Below are 22,490 nucleotides of genomic sequence, written 5' to 3'. Positions count from 1 at the left end.
TTAACCATCATTGGTGAATTTGCAGTCTTAGATGGCTAAAAGGTTACTCGGGTTAAAAGCTCCAAATGAAAGAATTTGTGTGCTTGTGTGTTTTTCCTTCAAGCTAACAGAGAAAATGAGAAATACTTTATTTATCTTATCTGTTTGGAAATAGGTATATGTCTGAATAAGCTGTCACTTAAACGCTCCATAAACAAATTATCCCCAGTGGGAAAACTGGATGGCGTTGTGTCTGTGAGAAGCCTCTCTTTTCTCTCACTCTCGTTTCGCTCCTCGATGTGTGCATATCTGCACGTCTCTCCCCAGTATATTTGCCATTAAGAGGGACTAAGCATTTCATTATAAGTCTACTGAGCTCCCACTGTGTCATTGAAGCTAGAAGCCAGTTTGGCTTTCTTTTTCAGAGATACTAATAACAGAATCAAAGGAGGGAGCATGTGTTTGCGTGTGCGGGTATGTGTTTGTGTGTCTATGTACTCTGGTAATACTGATGTAATCGCAGGCTCAATCCCAATTAGCCTAGAGGGTAACTCTGTAATAATCCCTACCCCTGGGCATAATGGCCTATTAAAGCAGCAGTGGACAGAATAAATGAGTGTGTCTACAGATAGAGAGGGAGAAAGAAAGAAGGGGAAGGAAGAAATAAGAGTATGGGAGGAAGGGGTGAGGGGCAAGAAAGGTTGTAGGAAGGGAATGAAATAAATGGAATAAAAAGAGCCACAGATGATAGCATCATGGCTAAAATTATTTTGAACCTTATTTTGTTTCTACCTTAATAATAACTTCCAGCTTTATGTGCATCAGTTTAATGGGCACCAAGTTTTCTTATTTTCAGCTCATTATTTTTATTCTTGGAATCGACAAGAGCGGCTTTGAAAATTAGCATTTCAAACTCACGCTTAATTACCTTGTAGTGGAACTTGATGCGACCCCCCCCCTAGTTCATCCCCTGTCTCAAACTAAGCCATTTTAGTAACCTCCCATGTCCCAAGTCAACCGATATCACACAGAGCCAAGAACAATAGTAATAAGCAGTTCAAAACAGAGTGCTTAGAACAAGAAAAAGCCTGAACTTTTTGGCTAATGAGGATTAGCTGCACTTACATCTCACTGAATCAAACATGTGCTTTTGGTAGATTATATGACAGAAAATACAAAGACAACAGTTCCACTGCTGTCCTCACCGGTTCGCCTGTTAGTGTTGGGTTTAAAACCACACAAAGCAATTGTCAAAAAAACAAGAGATCAAATACTGAAATGGAATTACGAAACACTTGTCTGTCATGGACTGTCTTCATGTTAGGGCTGGTTTGAATGCTCCCAATATGGAACAAAAAGTCAGATTCACTTCTGTTCAGAATTCAATTAATCATGCAGCGTGCACATTAAATTTCAAGAATCAATTTTTGCTTCAGTTTTATCTTCATAGCACACCGCTCACATGCTCCTGTCCCCAAAGAGCAAAACAACAGCTGATGTGGGAAACACATGAGCCACCTCAGCTGTGAGTTGGTAGGTATATCTACTCATCATATTACATTTTTGTTTTAGTATGCTGTAGAGAAAAAAAAACCTTTAAACCTTATTAAAACTTATTTTGTTGCAATCAGGCTTGATTATTGGTTCTATAGAGTTTTCATTTACTGTCCATTGAAAGAAAAAAACACTGCCCAAGAAGCATAACCAATGCGGCCGTTGAGTGGCAAGTCTTTTTCCTAGAAGGAGTTTCCTACATGAATGTTTTTCCATATAGTTCAATAGCAAATATAATGTAAGCGTACATGTGATATGTTTTTATGTAGGCAAACCCACCTGATGATAAATCTACTCGGTAGCTTTTGGCCGCTTTCGTCACATTGATGTGAACTGCAACCTTGCCGTCCTCAAGCGAGATCTCCAGAGTGCCATCATCAAGATTGCTGAATAGGAGGAGGCCATGAGGGTTCCACGTACGAAACTGGAAGCCCACGGATACCGTGTTATGATTGGCTCGACCAGGCAACTGCAGGAAACTGGTGGCGTTGAAAAAGACTGGGAAGGTGTGGGTCTCCGCACAGGTGAAGGACAGGTTTCGCTGTTAGCATACAGAATTAGAAAAAAGAAAGAACAAAGATGGACAACGGGAGATTAATTAGTTTTTAAACAGAGAAGTCAAAAACAGAGCTAATGCCTTTAAGGGGGCTTGCCTGTGAAATAAATGCCTCAAACACTTAAGGAAATCTTGTACTTCACCACCCTTTTGTTGCTTTTAATCTCACTTCTGCGTGATTACTTTCACATGTTAGTGACTGAAGCGAGATTGAAAGACTGATGAAGCTTGAACACACTCATCTTTTTCTTCTAGCTCTACCTGTCTTTGAAATGTAACTATTTTCATCTTATTAATCACTTTATCTAAAATTTTATCGACCTTTATTTAACATCAGCAACTATGTATAATTTAGATTCACCAATTAAGTTAATATGCAAGTCTCTGAATTATTGGGAGAAGTGGGAACACTTGAAGAAAACCCATCTATCAGGAAAAAGCAGAACATATAAACTAGAATCCAGCTGACCAGGAGATCCTCCCTGCTGTGAGCAATAGTAGTAACTAATGCACTGCTGTGCTGAGAAACAGGGTTAAACAGTAACCTGGGTGAATTTTATGTGCTGCAGAAAAACAAACACTATTGTGGTATTTAGGCACTAATTATCATTGAATTTCTCCAACCTTGTGCTCTTAATCTAGTCATTAGCAAGCACACAGCATTGAGCTGCCTTTCCAACTATAGATGATTCCTGATTGTGTGTGTGTGTGTGTGTGTGTGTGTGTGTGTGTGTGTGTGTGTGTGTGTGTGTGTGTGTGTGTGTGTGTGTAAAATCTAAGAGCAGATCTGTTTTGATTAGAAATAAATGGCTGTGTGAAGTCATCAGAGAGAATTACAGGTGTGGTTTGAATGAACTTGATTAGTCCCACCATTTGTTCAATCAGTCCAACAGGGATCAAAGCAGATACACTGGCCGTCCCCTGAGAAAGGGCTCAGATTTTTCAGAAGCAAATTTTTAGGACTGCAGGGCAGTTAATGTGCTGAAGGTGCATCCTGCACTCTGAAAAAGTAGGGTGCATTTCATGAAAAGAAACAAGGCCTTTAATCTGCATCTTGTGCCATCGAGATATGTTGAAAATAAACTGTTGAATAGTCAATGCAGTGAAAACCTGTCTTTCCACTGTAAGTTATGGTAAAATTGCAGTCATGATAACAACACTTGCAAAGACAGCAAGGACACACATGGAGGGGCCACTGACAGGTCAGTAGTATCTGATTAATTATGAATCTGTTCAAGCATTTTGGTTCATTGAATAATCTGCCCCCACAGTCGGGTCAAGTATGGAGTTAGTGTGACAATAATGAGCATGTTCAACAGGCAGCTGCCTTTATAAGCGCTATTCCAAAACGTTTAGACATATATTTTGCACATTTTCCTTACAAAGCTGGAGGTGTCGAGCTTCTTTCGGCGGGCCAGGTCTGTAATGTTGTCTCCATTGTAGTTGATGCTCTCCATGCAGCCTTTAAAGTTTTTCCTTCCTATTCCCACTGGCTTTCCACTGTATGGCATCCCGCCAAAACTCAACTACAGAGAGACATAGTGCAAAGAGTTAAAAAGAGATAGAGAGTGAGAAAAAAACGCATGGCAAGAATTCCTTTAATTTTTCTTTAATAAGCTTTTCAGGCTTCTCCTCCCGGTTGCTTTTTATGGATTTACAAGTGTGCACATTCCCATTGCAAACAAATTTCTTACCTCGATGGATTGGACAATCAATTTCCTGTTTTAGGTATTATTGCCTGAACTCTTTGCATTTCATTATCTGATGTTCAATATGTACATTTTATGGGTTAGGTTGGTGCTAGTAATTTGTTTAAATCAAACAGTTTTACCTGCGGGGCATAAAGCATTCACACACACTTTCATGTTGTAAAAATCAGTCAGTTTAGTTCGTAAAATGTCAGGATAGTCACTGATAGATATAGAAGACAGTATAAATTCCAGTACTATATTTGGGCAGTTACATGCTTTTTGTTCGTCATGCTTTGTGACTAAGCATATTTGATTTGAAGGAAAATAATGAATACTACGTTAAAGTGCCAAGCCATAGCTGCACTTTGAGGTTACATCAATATTGCAAAAACTTAGACTGTTAGATACGGTCCTTTAAATTGCTGGGGCTCAAAAGTAATTGGCTTGACACTTGGTTACTAAAAGTTTCTAAGGCAGTCGGTTGTCATTTCAGTGTTAGTTCATGCACAGAAGAGCTCACACATGGCTCAGAGTTAATTAAGAGTTGAGCTTTGACCTTTAGATTGACTCAGTATATAATCAAGTGACCACAGAAGTGGAAAAATGGTGATAGTAAATGTTTATCAGAAAGATATCAAAGGTAGTTGATTTTCAGGGTGTTTTTTGTCTTAAGGAAATAACAGAAAAAGGCAAACAAGCAGATCGGAAAATCATCTGCACGGTGTAAAAACTCCCATTTTGAGTGCTGGGATGTTTCTAGAATGGAGCTATGAGATGGCACACCTCTTGACTATACAACTTGTGCACTCATACAATAATTGTTACTTAAGCAGGCAATCTAAATATTTTTTTCCTAATTTGAAAAACAATTATTCAACCAAAAATTATGTCTAAAACTTGTGCAGCTCCACATTTCATATAATAAATGCGTGGTTGAACACGGGGCAGCACACGAGCCTTAAAATCATGCCTAATTTTTTTAAGTGTGAATTTTCTACACTAATTTTATTTCTGATTAAATATTGTGATTTCCTGTGGGCTCCTCTGTTTTATTGTCAGTCCCTCCTGTCTCACCCCATTTAGAAAATCCTGGAAACATCCCAAGATCTCAATCTGATGAAGCAGCAGTCCGCTTGCTGAAAGTCAGACAAAATACAAAGAGACCCCACAGGCAAAAAAGATAAATAAACAAACAAAAACAAAGGTGACTTCAGTATAGGCCCGAGAGAGCATCACAAGGGATGATACAATATGTCCAATGATGCCTGTGGGTAAACGACTTTGGCAGTCATTTACTGTAACACATTTTTCACTCAATATTCACACAGACATAAAATAATTACTGTGACTTCATCTGTATAGTATGTGTCCAATTAATCTGGCCGTTCAGCTTCCCCCACCACATGCCCACCATTATTATTGACTTATTGACTTATTATTGACCTACTATAAAGCTCAAATTAAAGTGGAAGCACTTGAATGTAGGAGCCATTATTTTAGTAGAGAGCCTGAATAGGGAAAAAAAAGAGTGTATAAAAATATTTTAGTTTTTCCATTCATGGTACCAGTAATAGATAAATAACTTTTTTACAATGACAAAAAAAAATAAAAATAAAGATACAATCATTGTTTGAGAGACTCATAGCTTCTCTATCTAATATGACTTTTGAAAATTTGGTGACACTATGTTGTGTAAATATTGCAGGTCCTCTTTTAAACACCAGGTGTGTAGGGTGCTCTTATAGAATAGGAAAGCGCAATATAAGAAGAGTAATGTTGTTACTTGTGTTATGAAGGTTCTTTAGTTATCTATATTAGGCAAACAGAAAAACAAGACTCACTAATATGAAAGAAAAGGTTTTCTTCCTCCGCACTTCCGCTACAATCAGCTAATTTTGTCTTTGTGCGGGAGGAGGAAAATGGTTAGGGTTGCCAACCGTCCCTTAACAAACGGAATCGTCCCGTGTTTAGAAACAAAAGTACACGTCCCGTATTGAGCTAATAAGGGACGCACTTTGTCCCGTAATACAGTGAGAATCAAAAGTAGTCTATAAATGTTTATGGAATTAACGCCTTGTTTGAAAACATAATTCCCAGCCACTCTTCTGCTTTGTGACCAATGAGCTGACAGCACACTTATGACAATTCGAGTATGACAATTCAGATTACCGCTCATCTCATTGGTCGAGGAAAGGTCGCTTACGGAGAAAATACCGGAAGACAACAGATGACCACAACAACAAGCATGGCCAACAGGGAAACAAACGCCGACACTGCGGTGCAAGTCTTGGACGACAGTACACCTAAAGCTGGGCAGACACCGTGCGATTTTTTCAGTCACGTTATTCAGCTCCTGCTCAAACTGTACGGTTGACTCGCAGGGGTTAGAAGTTCATAAGTCACGATGCAGGTCTCACACTATACCGCCCGATGCGACCTGAGTGCTCACACTGTGCCTCCATAACATGAAGGTTATAACAGAAATTCTGTCGCTCGCTCTCTCTCTCTCTCTTTCACTCACACAGACATGCCACCACCATCAACTTTGCTAAATTGCTAATGAAAAACATTGATCAGGCAGCTGTGATTGAGCAGCAGTGTAGATCCAACTATTTTCACGGTTGTTGTGGTCGTGATAATTTTGTGATGCCACATCGAAAAGGCTCGGATGAGCTTTCCAAAGTTCTACAAGTTGTGCCTCCATCGCTTGTGTCCAGATCACAGGCTGCACAGCCGTGCTGCTCCATCTTTTTCACCGACGTTTACGTGTTTGCACGTGAGCAGTGTGAGCGGCTGCGTTGACACCCTCACGAGCGATTGATGATCGGGAGCTGGTCGTGAGGTGTTAATCGCTTCTCGTTACCCCACGTATACTACACGATGCACGATGAAGGCCAAAATCGGGCCGATCACCAAATCGGTCGCATGACTCAAAAATCGTCTCAAAATGGGCCAAAAATAGCACAGTGTAAGCCCAGCATTAGAGCAGCAATGTTTGTTCGCTCAGAGAAAGAAAAAAAAACAAGGCTGCAAAAGTACAGGGAGGAATGGGAAAAGGAAAACACCTGGCTGGGAAAATGCACGATAACACCTTTAAAGCGCACTGCACTGTGTGCCGGCGCACTTTAACCATAGGCATGCTTCTAGTGGTGGGCACATGAAGAACATGAGGGGCGTGAAAGCTCGGGGAACCCTTAACCAATTTTTTGTCCACCAGGCCACGGCAGAAGCAGATATGGTATGTAAACACTAGAGATTGACCATCCGATATTACGTATCGGTATCGGTCCGATACTGACCTAAATTACTGGATCGGATATCGGAGAAAAATAAAAAATGTAATCCGATCCATTAAATATCATGAAAGCACCTCACAAAACTTGCAACACGCCATAACTCACCTCAGAACGTTAGCAGTCGGAGCAGTATGCATCACGTGATAGAGCGGCTGTGGCATGCGGGACCTGTCAGTGGTCTGGATAGCATGTGGAGCTTCGCTAGCAACCCGGCATTTCATCTCCGACAAAGTTATCCCCGAGAGAAGTAAAGCAAGTGTGTAAGTCCATCTCTGAATGTAAAGCATTCCTGCGTTAAGCTTAACGAGCGATATATGGAGCGACTGCCTCTCCTGCTGCTACTGCTTAACGATCAGCTGATCGGCTTTTCTGTCCGAGTCTGTCTCTCTAGTTTGTTTTTGGCCCACTTTGCACCAGAAAGAGTAAACCAGCGGCTGAACAACAGCAGCACGTTTAAGCTTGATCAGCTGTTGTTAGAATGTATTTAATATTACTTTCTACACCAGGATCTTTTTCTACGTAGCTGAGCTGGTAACTGTGCAGGGGCGGATCTAGCAAAGTTTAGCCAGGGGGGCCGATAGGGCATTAACAGGGAAAAGGGGGCACAAAGACATACTTTTCTTTCTTATTCTCATTTAAAATGTCTAGCTTTTAATAAATAATTATCTGACACCCAAAGTTTTAATTTGATGTAAAATGAATAGAAGTCAATTACTGTATATAGTAACTATTAAGTCTAATATATATACCCTAATAAGCTATAGTACTTTTTCCCTTTGGGAAGGTACCATCTGTGCAGTCTGCAATTTTGTTGAAGAAAGATGTTGAATCTATTTAATATTTCTTGAAAAATAATTGATTTCTGTGTATTTTTTTTCACACTGCATCAAATTAAGGTTGATTACGTCGATTAAGCATCATGAGGTGGAGCGTGAGGGGTGGTTCCCTATTTTTTATTTTTTTATTTTTGTTGTTGCTGGGAGTTGGAACCCTATTAGTTAGGTTGCTTAATATTTATAATAAGTACTCTTTAAAATACCAGAATAGGGAGGATGGTGTAGGTTTAAGTTTATTAGATTGATCAGTATTGCTGAACTATGAAATTTTTTTTTTTGCATACAGGTATAACAGAATAGCTTTAGTGTAGTTGTTGTTTTAAACTTGAGTATGAACTTATACAAAATGCAGCAAGATATTTAAAAAACAGTTTTGTTGATTAAAAAACACTATATCGGATTCATATCGGTATCGGCAGATATCCAAATTTATGATATCGGTATCGGACATAAAAAAGTGGTATCGTGCCATCTCTAGTAAACACTGGTTTGTTTGTTTTTAAATCCTCTGGTTAAGGTTAATATGGGCATGTGCGGTGAACATCAGCGCTATGTGGCCAGAAGTGTAATAATATAATTTATTTTGTGTAATAAACAACTACAAGGATAGATGATTACAACAAATAGATGACTAATACATAAAAGTAATACATTGATGAGTAATGATGCGTAATCATGGGAACAAGCGGGTTTACAAACAGGAGCAGCTGATTAGCATTAGAAAAGCTGAAATAATACCTCAACTGAAGCCAATTGTACTAAATGCACTATATGTGCACAGTCACAAGAATATTTTTCGTTCTATTGTTTTCTATTAATTTATATAATTTTAAGTTAAGCAGGACAGAGTTCTTTTAAAGAAAGGTTTACTTATATTCTCAAAAGTTAAGCATGACAGGCTTCTGTTTAAGAAAGAGACCTGTTTTACTGTGTTAATGTTGTCATTTTGAGCTAAAAATAAATGGCTAAATGATCATTTGTTTCCCATATGGTCATATCACAAAGAATATGAATGAATGAATGAATGTCTTTTATTCGAGCAACCAAATAATAAAGTTATTGTAATGTACAATTACACAAAAAAAGAAAAAACAAGTTTAGCTCGAAAAGGAGTGGGATGAAGACAAGCTTTTTAACTCCCACCCCTACAATCTTATCTGAGTTTTAAATTTTGTAGTTGCGCAGTACATTTAAATATTTGTGACATACAATTACGGTTATAAAATTATCGCATTGTCATAATTAGAGATGGCACGATACCACTTTTTTATGTCCGATACCGATACCGATATCATAAATTTGGATATCTGCCGATACCGATATGAATCCGATATAGTGTTTTTTAATCAACAAAACTGTTTTTTAAAATATCTTGCTGCATTTTGCAAGTCTGCAAGTTCATACTCAAGTTTAAAACAACAACTACACTAAAGCTATTCTGTTATACCTGTATACAAAAAAAATATTTCATAGTTCAGCAATACTGATCAATCTAATAAACTTAGACCTACACCATCCTCCCTATTCTGGTATTTTAAAGAGTACTTAGCGTAAATATTAAGCAACCTAACTAATAGGGTTCCAACTCCCAGCAACAACAAAAATAAATAAATAAAAAATAGGGAACCACCCCTCACGCTCCACCTCATGATGCTTAATCAACGTAATCAACCTTAATTTGATGCAGTGTGAAAAAAAATGCACAGAAATCAATTATTTTTCAAGAAATATTAAATAGATTCAACATCTTTCTTCAGCAAAATTGCAGACTGCACAGATGGTACCTTCCCAAAGGAAAATGTACTATAGCTTACTAGGGTATATATATTAGACTTAATAGTCACTATATACAGTAATTGACTTCTATTCATTTTACATCAAATTAAAACTTTGGGTGTCAGATAATTATTTATTAAAAGCTCGACATTTTAAATGAGAATAAGAAAGAAAAGTATGTCTTTGTGCCCCCTTTTCCCAGTTAATGCCCTATCGGCCCCCCTGGCTAAACTTTGCTAGATCCGCCCCTGCACAGTTACAGCCGTCAGCTACGTAGAAAAAGATCCTCGAGTAGAAAGTAATATTAAATAAATTGTAACAACAGCTTATCAAGCTTAAACGTGCTGCTGTTGTTCACCCGCTGGTTTGCTCTTTCTGGCGCAAAGTGGACCAAAAACAAACGAGAGAGACAGACTCGCGACAGAAAAGCCGATCAGCTGATCATTAAGCAGTTTCACGATTGAAGTAGCAGCCGGAGAGCGAGAGGCAGTCGCTCGTTAAGCTTAACGTGGGAATGCTTTACAAACATTCAGAGATGGACTTACACACTTGCTTTACTTCTCTCGGGGATAACTTTGTCGGAGATGAAATGCCAGGTTGCTAGCGAAGCTCCAAATGCTATCCAGACCACTGACAGGTCCCGCATGCCACAGCTGCTCTATCACGTGATGCATACTGCTCCGACGTTCTGAGGCGAGTTACGGCGTGTTGCAAGTTTTGTGAGGTGCTTTCCTGATATTTAATGGATCGGATTACATTTTTTATTTTTCTCCGATATCCGATCCAGTAATTTAGGTCAGTATCGGACCGATACCGATACGTAATATCGGATCGGTCCATCTCTAGTCATAATTACAACATACAGTAGTGTAAATATTTAGCATCAATAATACAGTCTTTATTACCACCGCTGAATATCACAGGCATCACCATCATGGTCATTACATCCTCTCCGTATATTATTTATATTTTAGCTATGAAAATATCAATGAAGTTTGCTTCCATTGTATAGTTGTAACTTCATCAATTTTACTTTTAAGAATTAATTCTGGTCTACTGTTTCCTAATAATGGAGATAACAGTAATAACAACAGCGTAAGACAATATCAACAGTGTCCATTTCAACTCTACAAAATAATTGTTTATATAAGTATTTGTTGTTAACATTCTATATATAAACAAAGAAAAAAGAAAGAAATAATACAAAGAATATATCATTATTTACTATCATGGATAAACAATCACACACTCGATTCCTTATTGTACCTTGACAATATACATTTTTTGTACCTCGATTTAAACAGATGAATATTTGGACATTGCTTGAGCTCTACATCCATTCTGTTCCAAAGTTTCACTCCACACACAGACACACACAAACCTTTCCTGGTAGTTCTAACTATCTGCCTTTTAAAGTTACTACATCCTCTCAAATTGTAACCTCCTTCTTTATGTGTAAAGAGCTTTTGGATATTTTCTGGCAGTATACCCTTATTTGCCTTATATAGGAGTTGAGCAGTTGAGAATTCAACTAGATCAATCAATTTTAATAGTTTTGACTGCAAAAACAAAATATTAGTGTGACTATAATATCCTACCTTATACATTATTCTTATAGCACATTTTTGTAGTATAGCCAGGTGATGCAGAGAACTTTTGTAATTATTGCCCCACACCTCTACACAATAAGTCAAGTATGGTAGGGCTAGTACACAGTATAACAAAAACATTGCATGGCAGTTTAAGAAGAACTTGGCTCTATTTATGATTGAGATACTTTTGGACACTTTATTTTGTATATGTCTGATGTGTGATTTCCAGCATAATTTGCTATCAATCATTACTCCCAAGAATTTTATTTCTGATACTACATCTATGACTACACCATCTATTTTTATCACAGTATCTTCATTTACATTGTAATTCCCAAAGAACATTACCTTGGTTTTGCTCAAATTTATAGATAATTTGTTAACATCCATCCATATTTTTAATTTCCTTAACTCATTGTTAATGTTAAGTACTAGGTCACTATGGTCGTCGTTAGAATAAAAAATATTGGTGTCTTCAGCAAATATAACTAATTTTAATAACTTTGATACATTAAATATGTCGTTTATATAAAGATTAAATAGAGTTGGTCCCAGAACTGATCCTTGTGGCACTCCACAGCTAATGCCCAAATACCCCGATTCAAATTCGCCCATCTTCACATACTGCTGTCTCTCAGTCAAATAACTTTGGATCCATTTCAAGGCCACTCCCCTAATACCATATCTGTCTAATTTTTTAAATAATCTGCTATGATTAATCGTATCAAATGCTTTCTTCAAGTCAATAAATATCCCTGCTGCATGTCTTTTTCTATCCAGACTGTTGGTTATCTCTTCTATTGCATCAATGATAGCCATTGAAGTTGACCTTCCCGTCCTAAATCCGTACTAACTTTCATTGATTGGTTTATGTTTGTCAATAAATTTACCTAGTCTATTATTATAAAGTTTTTCTAATATTTTAGAAAACTGTGGGAGCAGGGACACTGGTCGATAGTTAGTGAAGATGTGTTTGTTTCCACTTTTATATATGGGTATAACTTTAGCTATTTTCATTTTCTTTGGGCATTTCCCCGTTTGAAATGATAAATTACATATATAAGCTAGAGGTCTGGCAATGCTATGTATGATTCGTTTAACTAATGTCATATCTATACCAAAACAATCAGTAGAGGTCTTGTTCTTACAGTTGTTAACTACATCTAAAATATCTAATTCAGTAACTCCCGACAAGAACATAGTCTTTGAATTTATTTCTATCAGTGACATTTTGCTGTGATTACTTTTTGGAATTGTTGTAGCCAGCTCCGGTCCCACATTTACAAAAAAGCTGTTAAAGCACTCCACCATCTCGTTTAGATTGTAATTGTCACTGTTATTATTAGTGAAATAATCTGGATATGAGCACTTTTTTGTGTTACCTTTAATAATAGTGTTAAGTATTCCCCATATCTCTTTAGTGTTGTTTTTATTTTTATGTATTAAATTAGTATAGTATAATTTCTTACTAGTTCTTAATATTTCCGTTAGTTTATTTTTATATTTTTTATATACTATACTCTATACTCTGCTTCTTCAGTTCTTAACTTAGTGAATTGTCTGTATAAAGAATTTTTCTTCTTACAGGCCTTGTGTAATCCTTTTGTTAACCACGGGCATTCAATATGCATCTGCTTAAATCAAATTCAAGTCAAATGGTTAAAAAATAATTTCACACACAAAAAAAAGAGCTACAAAATTCACCACACTGGGAAGGGTGAACTGGGTTGCCCGGCCCTGGCCACGAGGTGTCCCTTATTTATTTTTCAGGGAGTTGGCAACCCTAAAAATGGTAGAGGGCAGATATGGACTTTATTTTTATTGCACACAAGGATGCAATGAGCTGAGATGCAGTCTGTATCCAGGACAACAACAATTGCTTTATGCTGCTAACAGAACTTTGGCTCTTTGTAAACGTCTGCTAGACAGCATGCTAACACAAAGCTAGCTAAAACCCCAGAGTGATTATAAAGCTGAGTGAATACTGACACCAGCCCAGCAGCCAGACCCTGAACTTCAACATATAACCAAAGCAGTAATAAGCAGTCAGGCTTGCGGCCTCCATTTCTACCTGTTCTTAAGGTACAATCACCATGGCCTTGAAGTCTTTTTAGGCTCTTTTTCATCTTATTTTTGTGTCGTTGGCTTTGCATTTCTAAATACTAAAAGAAAGATTGTGTGTCTGGCCTAATTAGGATAGGGATTTGTAATGATTTGTGGATTTGTGGAACTGAGAGAAAGTAACAAATTAAGCAATGTACTGCATTACTTTAAAGAAAAGTAATGAGCAATGTGTAATACATTACTTTTTATGAGTAAAGAAACACTGCACATTATATATATTGTGCATGAAATACAACAAGTAGGAGTAAGCATTAAAGGAGAAACATGGTCTTTTTGGGAGAACAGATGTGCTGAGAGGAGCATTCAGGTGTGAAGATGAGGGCTAATAAACTGGCACCTGATGGGAAGCACTGAAGAACAGAGGACTGATAAAATGTAAACTGGGTTTCATATTTGTTCTACAGTTATACATGTGTTCGTTTTTTTTTTCCATTTTACACACAACTCTGAGCCCTGAAGGAAGCCAAAATGATGGAGGGCAGTGTGCAATTACCAGTCGATGTGTCTGTCTGTCTTTTTGTGTGCATGTGTGTTGTTGCTTGTGCTGTGTGTGCATCTGTGGTGACGCTCCAATAGCCTTAGTAATTACTGCCAAGGGTAGACACAAATGCACCCGGATATTTAGTCTACAGCCCTAAATGGGAGCAGAGGACGCACATACACACAAACAAAGATGCACACAAAATAGAGTGTGCAGACTAAATGTACTGAGTACAGTAGTACACTTGACTAAAAGCTGGTCACAAACTGTAGATAGACTTAGTCAGGCAATGACATTGGTAGAATCTATTTAAGGTTCACCACAGACACACCACACACATGCACACAAAGCCTCCTGGTACACCCTTGTTGTATAGATTTCCCTCCAGATCCCTTAATTCAACAGCTTCAGTTTTAATTGGACTGTGGTTTGTCCTGCCCCATTTCTCAGCATCCTACTTAACAGTGGAATAGATCAGGCATATCAGCAATACCTAGCAAAGGTCAAACACTTACACACAACCACATCAATAAAAACACAAACACACAGACATACACATCCTGAAAACCTTGTGTGTATTCAAAATTGCACACGTGCATGTGCACTCTCACATTACAAACAAATTTCTTACTTGTATGTATCCCATAATCAGTTTCCTGTTATAGGTATTATTAGCTGAGCGAGTTGCATTTCATTAGCTGATGTTCATTATGCCAATTTTATCGAGTAGCATGATAGCTGAGTGTAAAACCAATATCTAATTTCCTGTGTGGCTTTATTTTACTGTACTGATCACTTGTGATGAGCAGTTTAAATGCAGCTGCAAATTAGAAAACAGCACAAGGGCATAAGGCAGCAAGTGAAGAAAGGAAGCAAACACAGACAAATGCAACTTCATGCTTACAACTGCTCACATTGCGGCATTCTCTGCAAAATGTCACCTAAACCAGAATCATTAAGCTCCAAAATCCAAATACACACTGGCATAACTGTTAATGAATGAAACACTGCAAGGTACTTCATGCAGTCAATTCAAGTCAGTTGGGTGTATTAGACGTGAATGGGAAAATAAAGATAAGACATTATTTTACAAGTAGAGATTCAGCTTGGTATTTATAGTCTACCTACAAACATTAAGACTGCACTAATGGCAGCATTCAAACTGGACAATTATTGAGTCTGATAGATTTTGACTTAACCTTTTGGGGGATTTTGGCAAAGTCCGCAACATTGTACAGTACAATGTGATATATCCTGGATATTTCCAGGACGGCATAAGAACTGCATTTGCACACCTTCTGACTTTGTAGCACATAAAGTTTGATCCTAATTAATAAATAGAGCTAAACTTATTTAATTAAATACTTAACTTTAAAAAATTTTTTTTAGTTTTTTTTTAGCCAAACCAAGTGCACAGTTTGGTCCTACACAGTGCAGTGACTATTTGCTGGATGAGCAGGATCTCTAACAGATGTTGCACGGTTACAATTAACAACCATATAGCTGAAGAACTAAGAACACGTCTGTTTCTTCTTTGCCTGGTAGCCAGTCATCCGTATAATAGGCAGCTGGTCTTGGCTGACATTATGTCACCATCATAAGTTGCTTCAATACCAAGACTACCTATCAATGTTATGCTGTTGAATCATTTGGCGTTTTTTTCTTTCTTTCTCTTAACTATTAGGTTTGCAAGCCAACCCTATGGACAGACAGAAGGAGATAAAGCATGCATTACAAATGCACATCTTCAAGTGATCTGACTGGGACTTCTAAGGAGCTTTGGGAGCAGTTTATGGCTGCTTGGACACAACCTCAAAAGCACTATCAGTCAAATTCAAATGTCATATAGTTATTCATATTTATCATGGCAGTGGCAGAAAATCTTGAACTTTTCAACTTTCTCATATTTCCTTATTGTTTGTGTTATTATGTTTATTGGCTTCATCTCGACTTACTTCATAGTCCAAATCGAGGTGGTCAAACTCTCCATTAGTCCTGAAGTGCTGAGTGTGTCTGTCCAAGGTGAAGTTCACATTGCGACGGTAGCGTTCAATCACTACTGAGTGCCAGTGATTGTCATCCAAGAGGCTCCCTGTGGTCACAGAGGTATGACCCAGGATCGAGCCATACTGATTACTGCCTGTAATAAACACAGCATAAGCCTTAAAATGCAGCCATGAGAACGGCGGCTGAATTTGTAAATACAACAAATGGTGTGACCAGGTGCTGTAAAAATAAAACAAATATGTCACACACAAGCAAACACAACTTTTTTTTTACTGATTTCATTTAATTTTAAACTCTAACTTTAAAGGATGCCTGCAGTAAGACATCCTTGGTGTGTCAGACACACTTCTGGTTAACAGTGAATCATGATTCACAGACATATGGATGGTATGGGCTTTTGTTTCCTTCATGAAGAGGGGGAAATTGTGTATTAGAATCTTAACTTTTCCCTTGACTAATATAATTTCAGCAAACCTCCATCAGTATATCCATTGATCCCATCAAAGCACAGCAAAGTGTTATTTTTTGTATCTCAATTCATTTCCATTATTTCCCAGCTAGACACACATTGATGGAGGTTTCAAAACATCCTCACATGTTTAAACATCACTGTAAAGCAAGACATGTCTGAGGCTGATACCGTAAAGACCTAAATCCTAAACAATGTTGGAGAAGGATCACCATCAAGAGAAAGTTGCTTTTTCTAACTCTGTGGCATTTATTTGTTACCCACCCAGGTTTATCTGCAGCAGCAGCTTGGCTTTACGGAGTTCCAGTGTGATATAGTCTCCCTGCTGGCCTTCCCCATGGAGAATCACACCCTCACTTTCTGACGTCTTAAACCTCAGTGCGATCACGTCCTTAATGATCTTCATCTTCTTCACCTGTGTTAGCAAACACCAATGACTTTGTGTGATTGTTTGCAACACTGGTAACTAATTTCTGATTAGATTAAAATGAAACATTATGTAAAAAAACAACAACAACAACTTTTCACTTTAGAAACTTTTATACTTGGTAACAAAACAAGACAATTTTCACTACCCAGTGTTCAAAATCTACATCCATTTATTTATATATAGCTCTCATAAAAAATGCCAGTTTATCGTGATACATTTGAATTTTTTCATTCTAAGTTTTTATTTTATGATCTAGCCTATATAATATGCAGGTATATGCTGTGTACCAACTAACAAGACTCCAGACTCCAAGACTTCTATTTAAGGGCAATAGTTTTAAACACGTATAGGATCCCAAGTCTTGATAAAACACAATGACGAACAAAATACTGAAACTCTCTGTTAAATATGTTTTCCAATGTTTATTAAAGGACTGCCATAAGTTTGTGTGACTAGCAAAGGAATGATCAATATAACCAATACCCTCTAATAGAATTCCTTACAGGATCTAGTCTCCGTGTTCTACAATGACCGAGTCAATATTGCTTTTTATATTCCAGTTTATTCAAAATTGAATATCCAATTCCAATCCAATAATTTTGAATATCCAATTTTAAATATTCGACTACTGAAGTTGAAATTTGGGTACCTTAAAACGATATGAGATCACACCCTGCCCATCAAAATTGATGATGTCTGCCCCTAAAGGAGGAAGATGGAATTAAAAGACAGGAAGAGAGAGAGAGAGAGAGAGAGAGAGAGAGAGAGATTATTATTTAAACAAACACAAAACACAAACATTCAGATACATTAAATTCAAACCTGACAGTAATATTTAAAAGAACAGATGCGCTAATAATAGATGAATGTGTAAAAGGGCAAATTAAATTAGATATTATATTGCCAGCTCAATTTCTGGCTTTACATGCCACAAATTGCCTTTTTCAAAGGAAATTTTTTATATGTCACAGTAGGAAGAACACGTTGGCTAATTGACACACATTTTTTGTTTACTGGCACACTTGCTATTAATCATGTTTCCTTTTTAATGCTATACGTTAAGATTAAAAATAATTGCAATAATTAAAAAAATGATATGCCTTTTTTACACATTTAAAAACTGCCACACAGATACACCTGCATGCAGACTGAGCTGGGAGCTCCAACTTATCCCAGATTCAGTGTAAGCCGAGGTTAATCGAGGAGAACTCAAGCCATGTGTGTCATGTTTAACAAAGTTAAAGTACAAAGAAATGCTATGTGTATATACTATACGTATAAGTGAAGGAGCTCAAAAAAGAGACAAGCAGTGGCATGAGGATGATTTTCAGACCTTGAGCTCAGTAATAAAGAGCAGTGCTTGAGGCATCTCTTCAGTCTTACTATCATCATGACAAGTGTTCGAGTGGTTAGTGGAGAACACATATGTGGCAAGACTGGTTGGAGAATTTAGAGAAGAGAGCACAGGAAATGATGGGATAACATAGCTAGGGAAAGAGATACAGGGATAATGATGCACAGTCACACTGCCCCTCAATCTTATATGATTTCTTGGGTTTTTACTTATATAAAACACAGAAATACACAAATATACTGAGGATGCCTTTCCTGATAAATAGTTGAGGGGAGGTAGAGGGAACTTACATCTGTTCCCTTTGTTCCAACTTCTCAAATGCTGTCTCGCTTTCAGTATTTTTTGCTGCTTCACCCTCACCCCACTCTTTCCAATTTCATCTTTCTCCATTACTCTCCACTCTGCTCTACTTGTTATTTATTTTGGTTCTGTCTTTAGTTTCCAATCTTTCTTCAGTCATTTCACTTAGATTTTTGTTCTGTCACATTTATGGTACAGGCATTGGTGGTATCTCAGCGTCCAACAGTTTTATATGTCGCCATATATGGATATGGATCAACGTGGATAAAATAATCAAATAAATAAAAATTAAACGCATGCATGCGCGCACACACAAAAAATGCAAATACAAATGTTTTATGGTTGCTTATAATTATGCTAATGCCAAAAAAAGTCTCTGACATTTTAAACTACAAAATGAAGTTTGACATTGAAATGTTAAACTATAACTACATAATGCATTTTTCAACTGCTTAAATACTAGCTTCAGTTCTCTAAAACTAATTGTCAGTGGCCTGAACGCATATATTTAATTAACTTGTAAATATCCTGCTACAGTAATGTTTGGTTTTTGATTTTAATGGTCAGGTTGTTGTTAGTCAACATGACATAATCACAATGATCATAATATAGCATGCTTAATTAAAGTTTTGTGGATATAAATGCGATGTTACTGTCATGAAATAAAAATTATACAGGTGAGTAAACAGTGTAAATTAGTCATTTTAGCTGCTGGTAGGTGGTTGCTTTACAACATTTTGATGAAATAATAGATGTGCATAATTCATGTTCTCTGTGCTACAAAATCTTGCAAAACTAAAATGATACAATGCTTTTCTAAGGTTTTACAGGTGCAAAGGTGCATCCTTGCCCATTGTTAAATGGTTGCCAGGGAACATGATCACATTATAATATACCATGCATGAGTTTTGCTGATATAAATTAACCATTAATGTTGTGAAATTCAAATTATATGATGGGTATTATGAGTGCATAGATGTTAAATATGGGTTATTATCACTCATTGGTAGGTGGCTGCTAGGCAAAATGATGATGTCATAACATATGGTTCTATAGATAAGAACCTTAAAGGGATCTAAGATGTACCTGTGTGCCAAGTCTGGTTGCTCAACTCCTGACTGTGTAGGTGGAGTTTGTGGGCGGAGAGAGATTTTAATTTAATCCTACGTAAAGTACTATTTTTTTTTATCCTATTTATTGTTTTTGCAAAACATTTAACCCATTCTAACAGATTAAAATATAGTTTTAAATGTGAAGCTATTGTGATGAATCAGAGTAACTATAAATCAAACTAGGGACCACAAGCCTCACCTTGATAGTATAAAATGTTTCTTGATCTAATGTATCCATTCGAGTTAGTAGAAACTTGTTTCAGGTGTTGCTGGGAGGAGCCAGAGACAATGGTTTCTAGTGGCACTCTGGACTATGTGAAATTTTCTCTCCTGGTAAACACAAACTGACTTCCCTTTCATAACACTGAAAACTAATTCACATTTTAAATCACATATCTGTGTTGGTTTGAAAACAATACTTGAGATGTAACTTTCTCCTTTGGTCAAATAAAGATAATTGTTTCAGACTGTTTATCTGTCATGAAAGCAAGTTTTATTTGCAACACCATACATGCGGTTCCCATGCTTACTCTAATGTAATATTGAGCCCGAGAGCCAGAATGATGCTGTTTAAGCTGATGCTTACTCTAGAATTAGATACTATTCAGAAGAAAATCTCCATAAGTACATTTCTTAGCCTTGACAGATTATGATGGCGATACATCATACTGACAACAGATTTGGTCTTTGGCATAAAAAAAAAGCCACGGGTTGAAGTCAGCTGTGAAAGAGATTGCATTTGTATGGAAAATTAAATTTGTACTCTCTGTTTCTGTCTGATTCCCCTTTCTCTCACATATTGCTTCTACTATTTACCGACTCATCTATGAAGTAATTGATTTGCTGTTGATCCTATGTTAATCAAAATGGAAATGAGCATGTAAATTCCACAGCACGGTGAATCATGACTCCTTTGCAGCTTGCACCTCTGGCACAACCACATCCACACACATGCATACAGATACTGCCTTTTATTGCATAGTCCTAGATGAGTCATAATATGGCATTGCATTTAATTATCATACATTTTCAGAACCCAGAATTATCATCTACAACCAACATATTTGGTGATTATGCTGGAAACATAACATCTATATTTATCTGCCTCTTTTTCCTCCCACTACTTCTCTTTTGTGCTTTCTGTTTTCATCCTCTTTCCTCTGCCATTGCCCAACACTGTACTTCTCCCGTCTTTCATCTTCCGGCTGGGAAGCGGGAAAAACATTTACAAGAAGCTGATTCTAGGGGAACTGCAGAGTCAGGGAGTGAAGGATGGCTAGATGAACAGACAAATGTATGAGTTCTCATTTTCTGACTGAATGCTGAAGAAAGAAGCAGTGACAGCATAATCATGAGGAACCACTGCAGGCTTCAAAACAAAGATGACAGACAACTCTGAAAGATGATGCACCTGACCAGAGGGAGTGTGTGTGTATGTGTAGTTGTAGTTGTGTTTCCCGCTTTCTGTGTTTCTGCTGATACTTGAGTTTTAAGCATGTGTCTTCCTTATTTTGCATTTATTATACATCTCAAAACAGATGTCACTGAGTGGTGGACAACATTCATATCTGTCAGAAACACAGACTCTCTGAGCTTAGTTGGGCCTTGAGACAAGCAAGTAGGTTTCTTTTTTTTGTTTCGTTTTTTATTTTTTGTTTTCCTTCCTCGTCTTCTTTTTTATTTTAGTGCTATTTAGTGAAAACCTCAATCAGATTAGAAATAAAAATAAGACCGTAAAGTCTATATGTGACCAAGAAAAACTGGTGGTTTGGAAGTGACCCCATTGATTTTTTCCCCTGTGTGGGATCAATTGCAAGTAGTTGCTGTGAACAACTGGTCCTCAGAGGTTTACCAATCAGCACCCGTCTTTGGGTGACCGCTTTTGGTCTGAAGGCATCTGGTGGGAGGCAACCTTCCTTGGCCCAACTCGGCTGGATTGAGTGCCTTAACTCTCAAACATATTGGCAAAGGTTTGAAATTAATTTCCATCTTATTTACAAATGCATAGAGATTGTGTTGATGTGCGCAAATTCTCTGCTTCACCAAACAATGATGCAAACACACAAACCTGAATCAATCAGGTTCAGCCGGCAATTTACTGCAAATTGCACCAAATTTAACACAGAAAAACGTGTCTTAATTTATGCCAACTACATGCGTAGTAGTTGGCACTATAAGTGTTTATTTATTTGACATGAGAGAAGGAAATGTTATAAGAACTCTCCTCACGTCCAACTTCTAATAGAAGAGTTCACCCTTATTCCATAAATATATAAACATATTTTTAAGCCTCCCCTCGTGTATTTGAGCTGCCATGCTGTTTTCAGAGAGAAACATGTGCACTACCTTTTAAAAAAGCTAATACGCTATGTATTATTTTGTTACTTGCTTCCAGCCTTAAAAGTATGCTGCTCAAGGTTTAAAGTTGGTTGCTAATGAAATGAAGTAACTATGTTTTTGTTCATTTATACATTTATAAATTGTAAATTTTCCCTGTCTGGTTTGGGCTGCACTTCAATGCTGTTCAGTCAAAAATGACTCCAGACTGTCTTGTTGGTGCTTTATTCTTGTTTTTATTTTATTGCTTTCTCAATTAAGCAAAGCTGAAAGACAGCAACTAACTGCAAGGGATCTCACATCTGGTCTCTGCCTTTAACTTCAAAATTTCAAGGGTAGAGAGATTGGAGGCACTCATTGTCATATTTAAGAAACCAGTTTGAGATTATTTGAGTTTTGAGATATGCTTTGGAAGCAAGCATCAGAAGATGGGTGCACTGTAGTCATAAAGGATGGACATGGTCAGCAGTGATACTCAAGTATGATACTCAGTTGGCACCGAGAGCCCTAAAGTGTGCCACCAACAGCAGCCTGAGCCTTGAAAGAAAGCAGGATGGATCCATGTTTTCATGTTATTTATATTAAATTCTGACCCT

At 37.3% G+C, this 22,490-nt stretch overlaps 1 protein-coding gene across 2 annotated transcripts in view; it reads right to left on the bottom strand.

Annotated features, from left to right (window-relative positions):
• The window catches only part of cntnap2a (contactin associated protein 2a), a 405,328-nt gene that overhangs the window by 170,717 nt on the left and 212,121 nt on the right, over positions 1-22,490 (bottom strand). For both annotated transcript variants that reach the window (XM_026179392.2, XM_080306454.1), the window contains exons 5-9: positions 17,441-17,493; positions 16,626-16,776; positions 15,841-16,025; positions 3,472-3,615; positions 1,813-2,074 (exon numbers count right to left, since the gene is read on the bottom strand). In XM_026179392.2, coding sequence (XP_026035177.2) covers positions 1,813-2,074; positions 3,472-3,615; positions 15,841-16,025; positions 16,626-16,776; positions 17,441-17,493 — 795 coding nt within the window. The remainder of the gene's footprint in view (positions 1-1,812; positions 2,075-3,471; positions 3,616-15,840; positions 16,026-16,625; positions 16,777-17,440; positions 17,494-22,490) is intronic.

The sequence above is a fragment of the Astatotilapia calliptera genome, chromosome 9, assembly GCF_964374335.1.
Source record: "Astatotilapia calliptera chromosome 9, fAstCal68.1, whole genome shotgun sequence".
NCBI classification, from domain to species: Eukaryota; Metazoa; Chordata; class Actinopteri; order Cichliformes; family Cichlidae; genus Astatotilapia; species Astatotilapia calliptera.
Note: the sequence above shows the minus strand (reverse complement) of the source record. Positions and strands in the feature narration are given on the sequence as shown.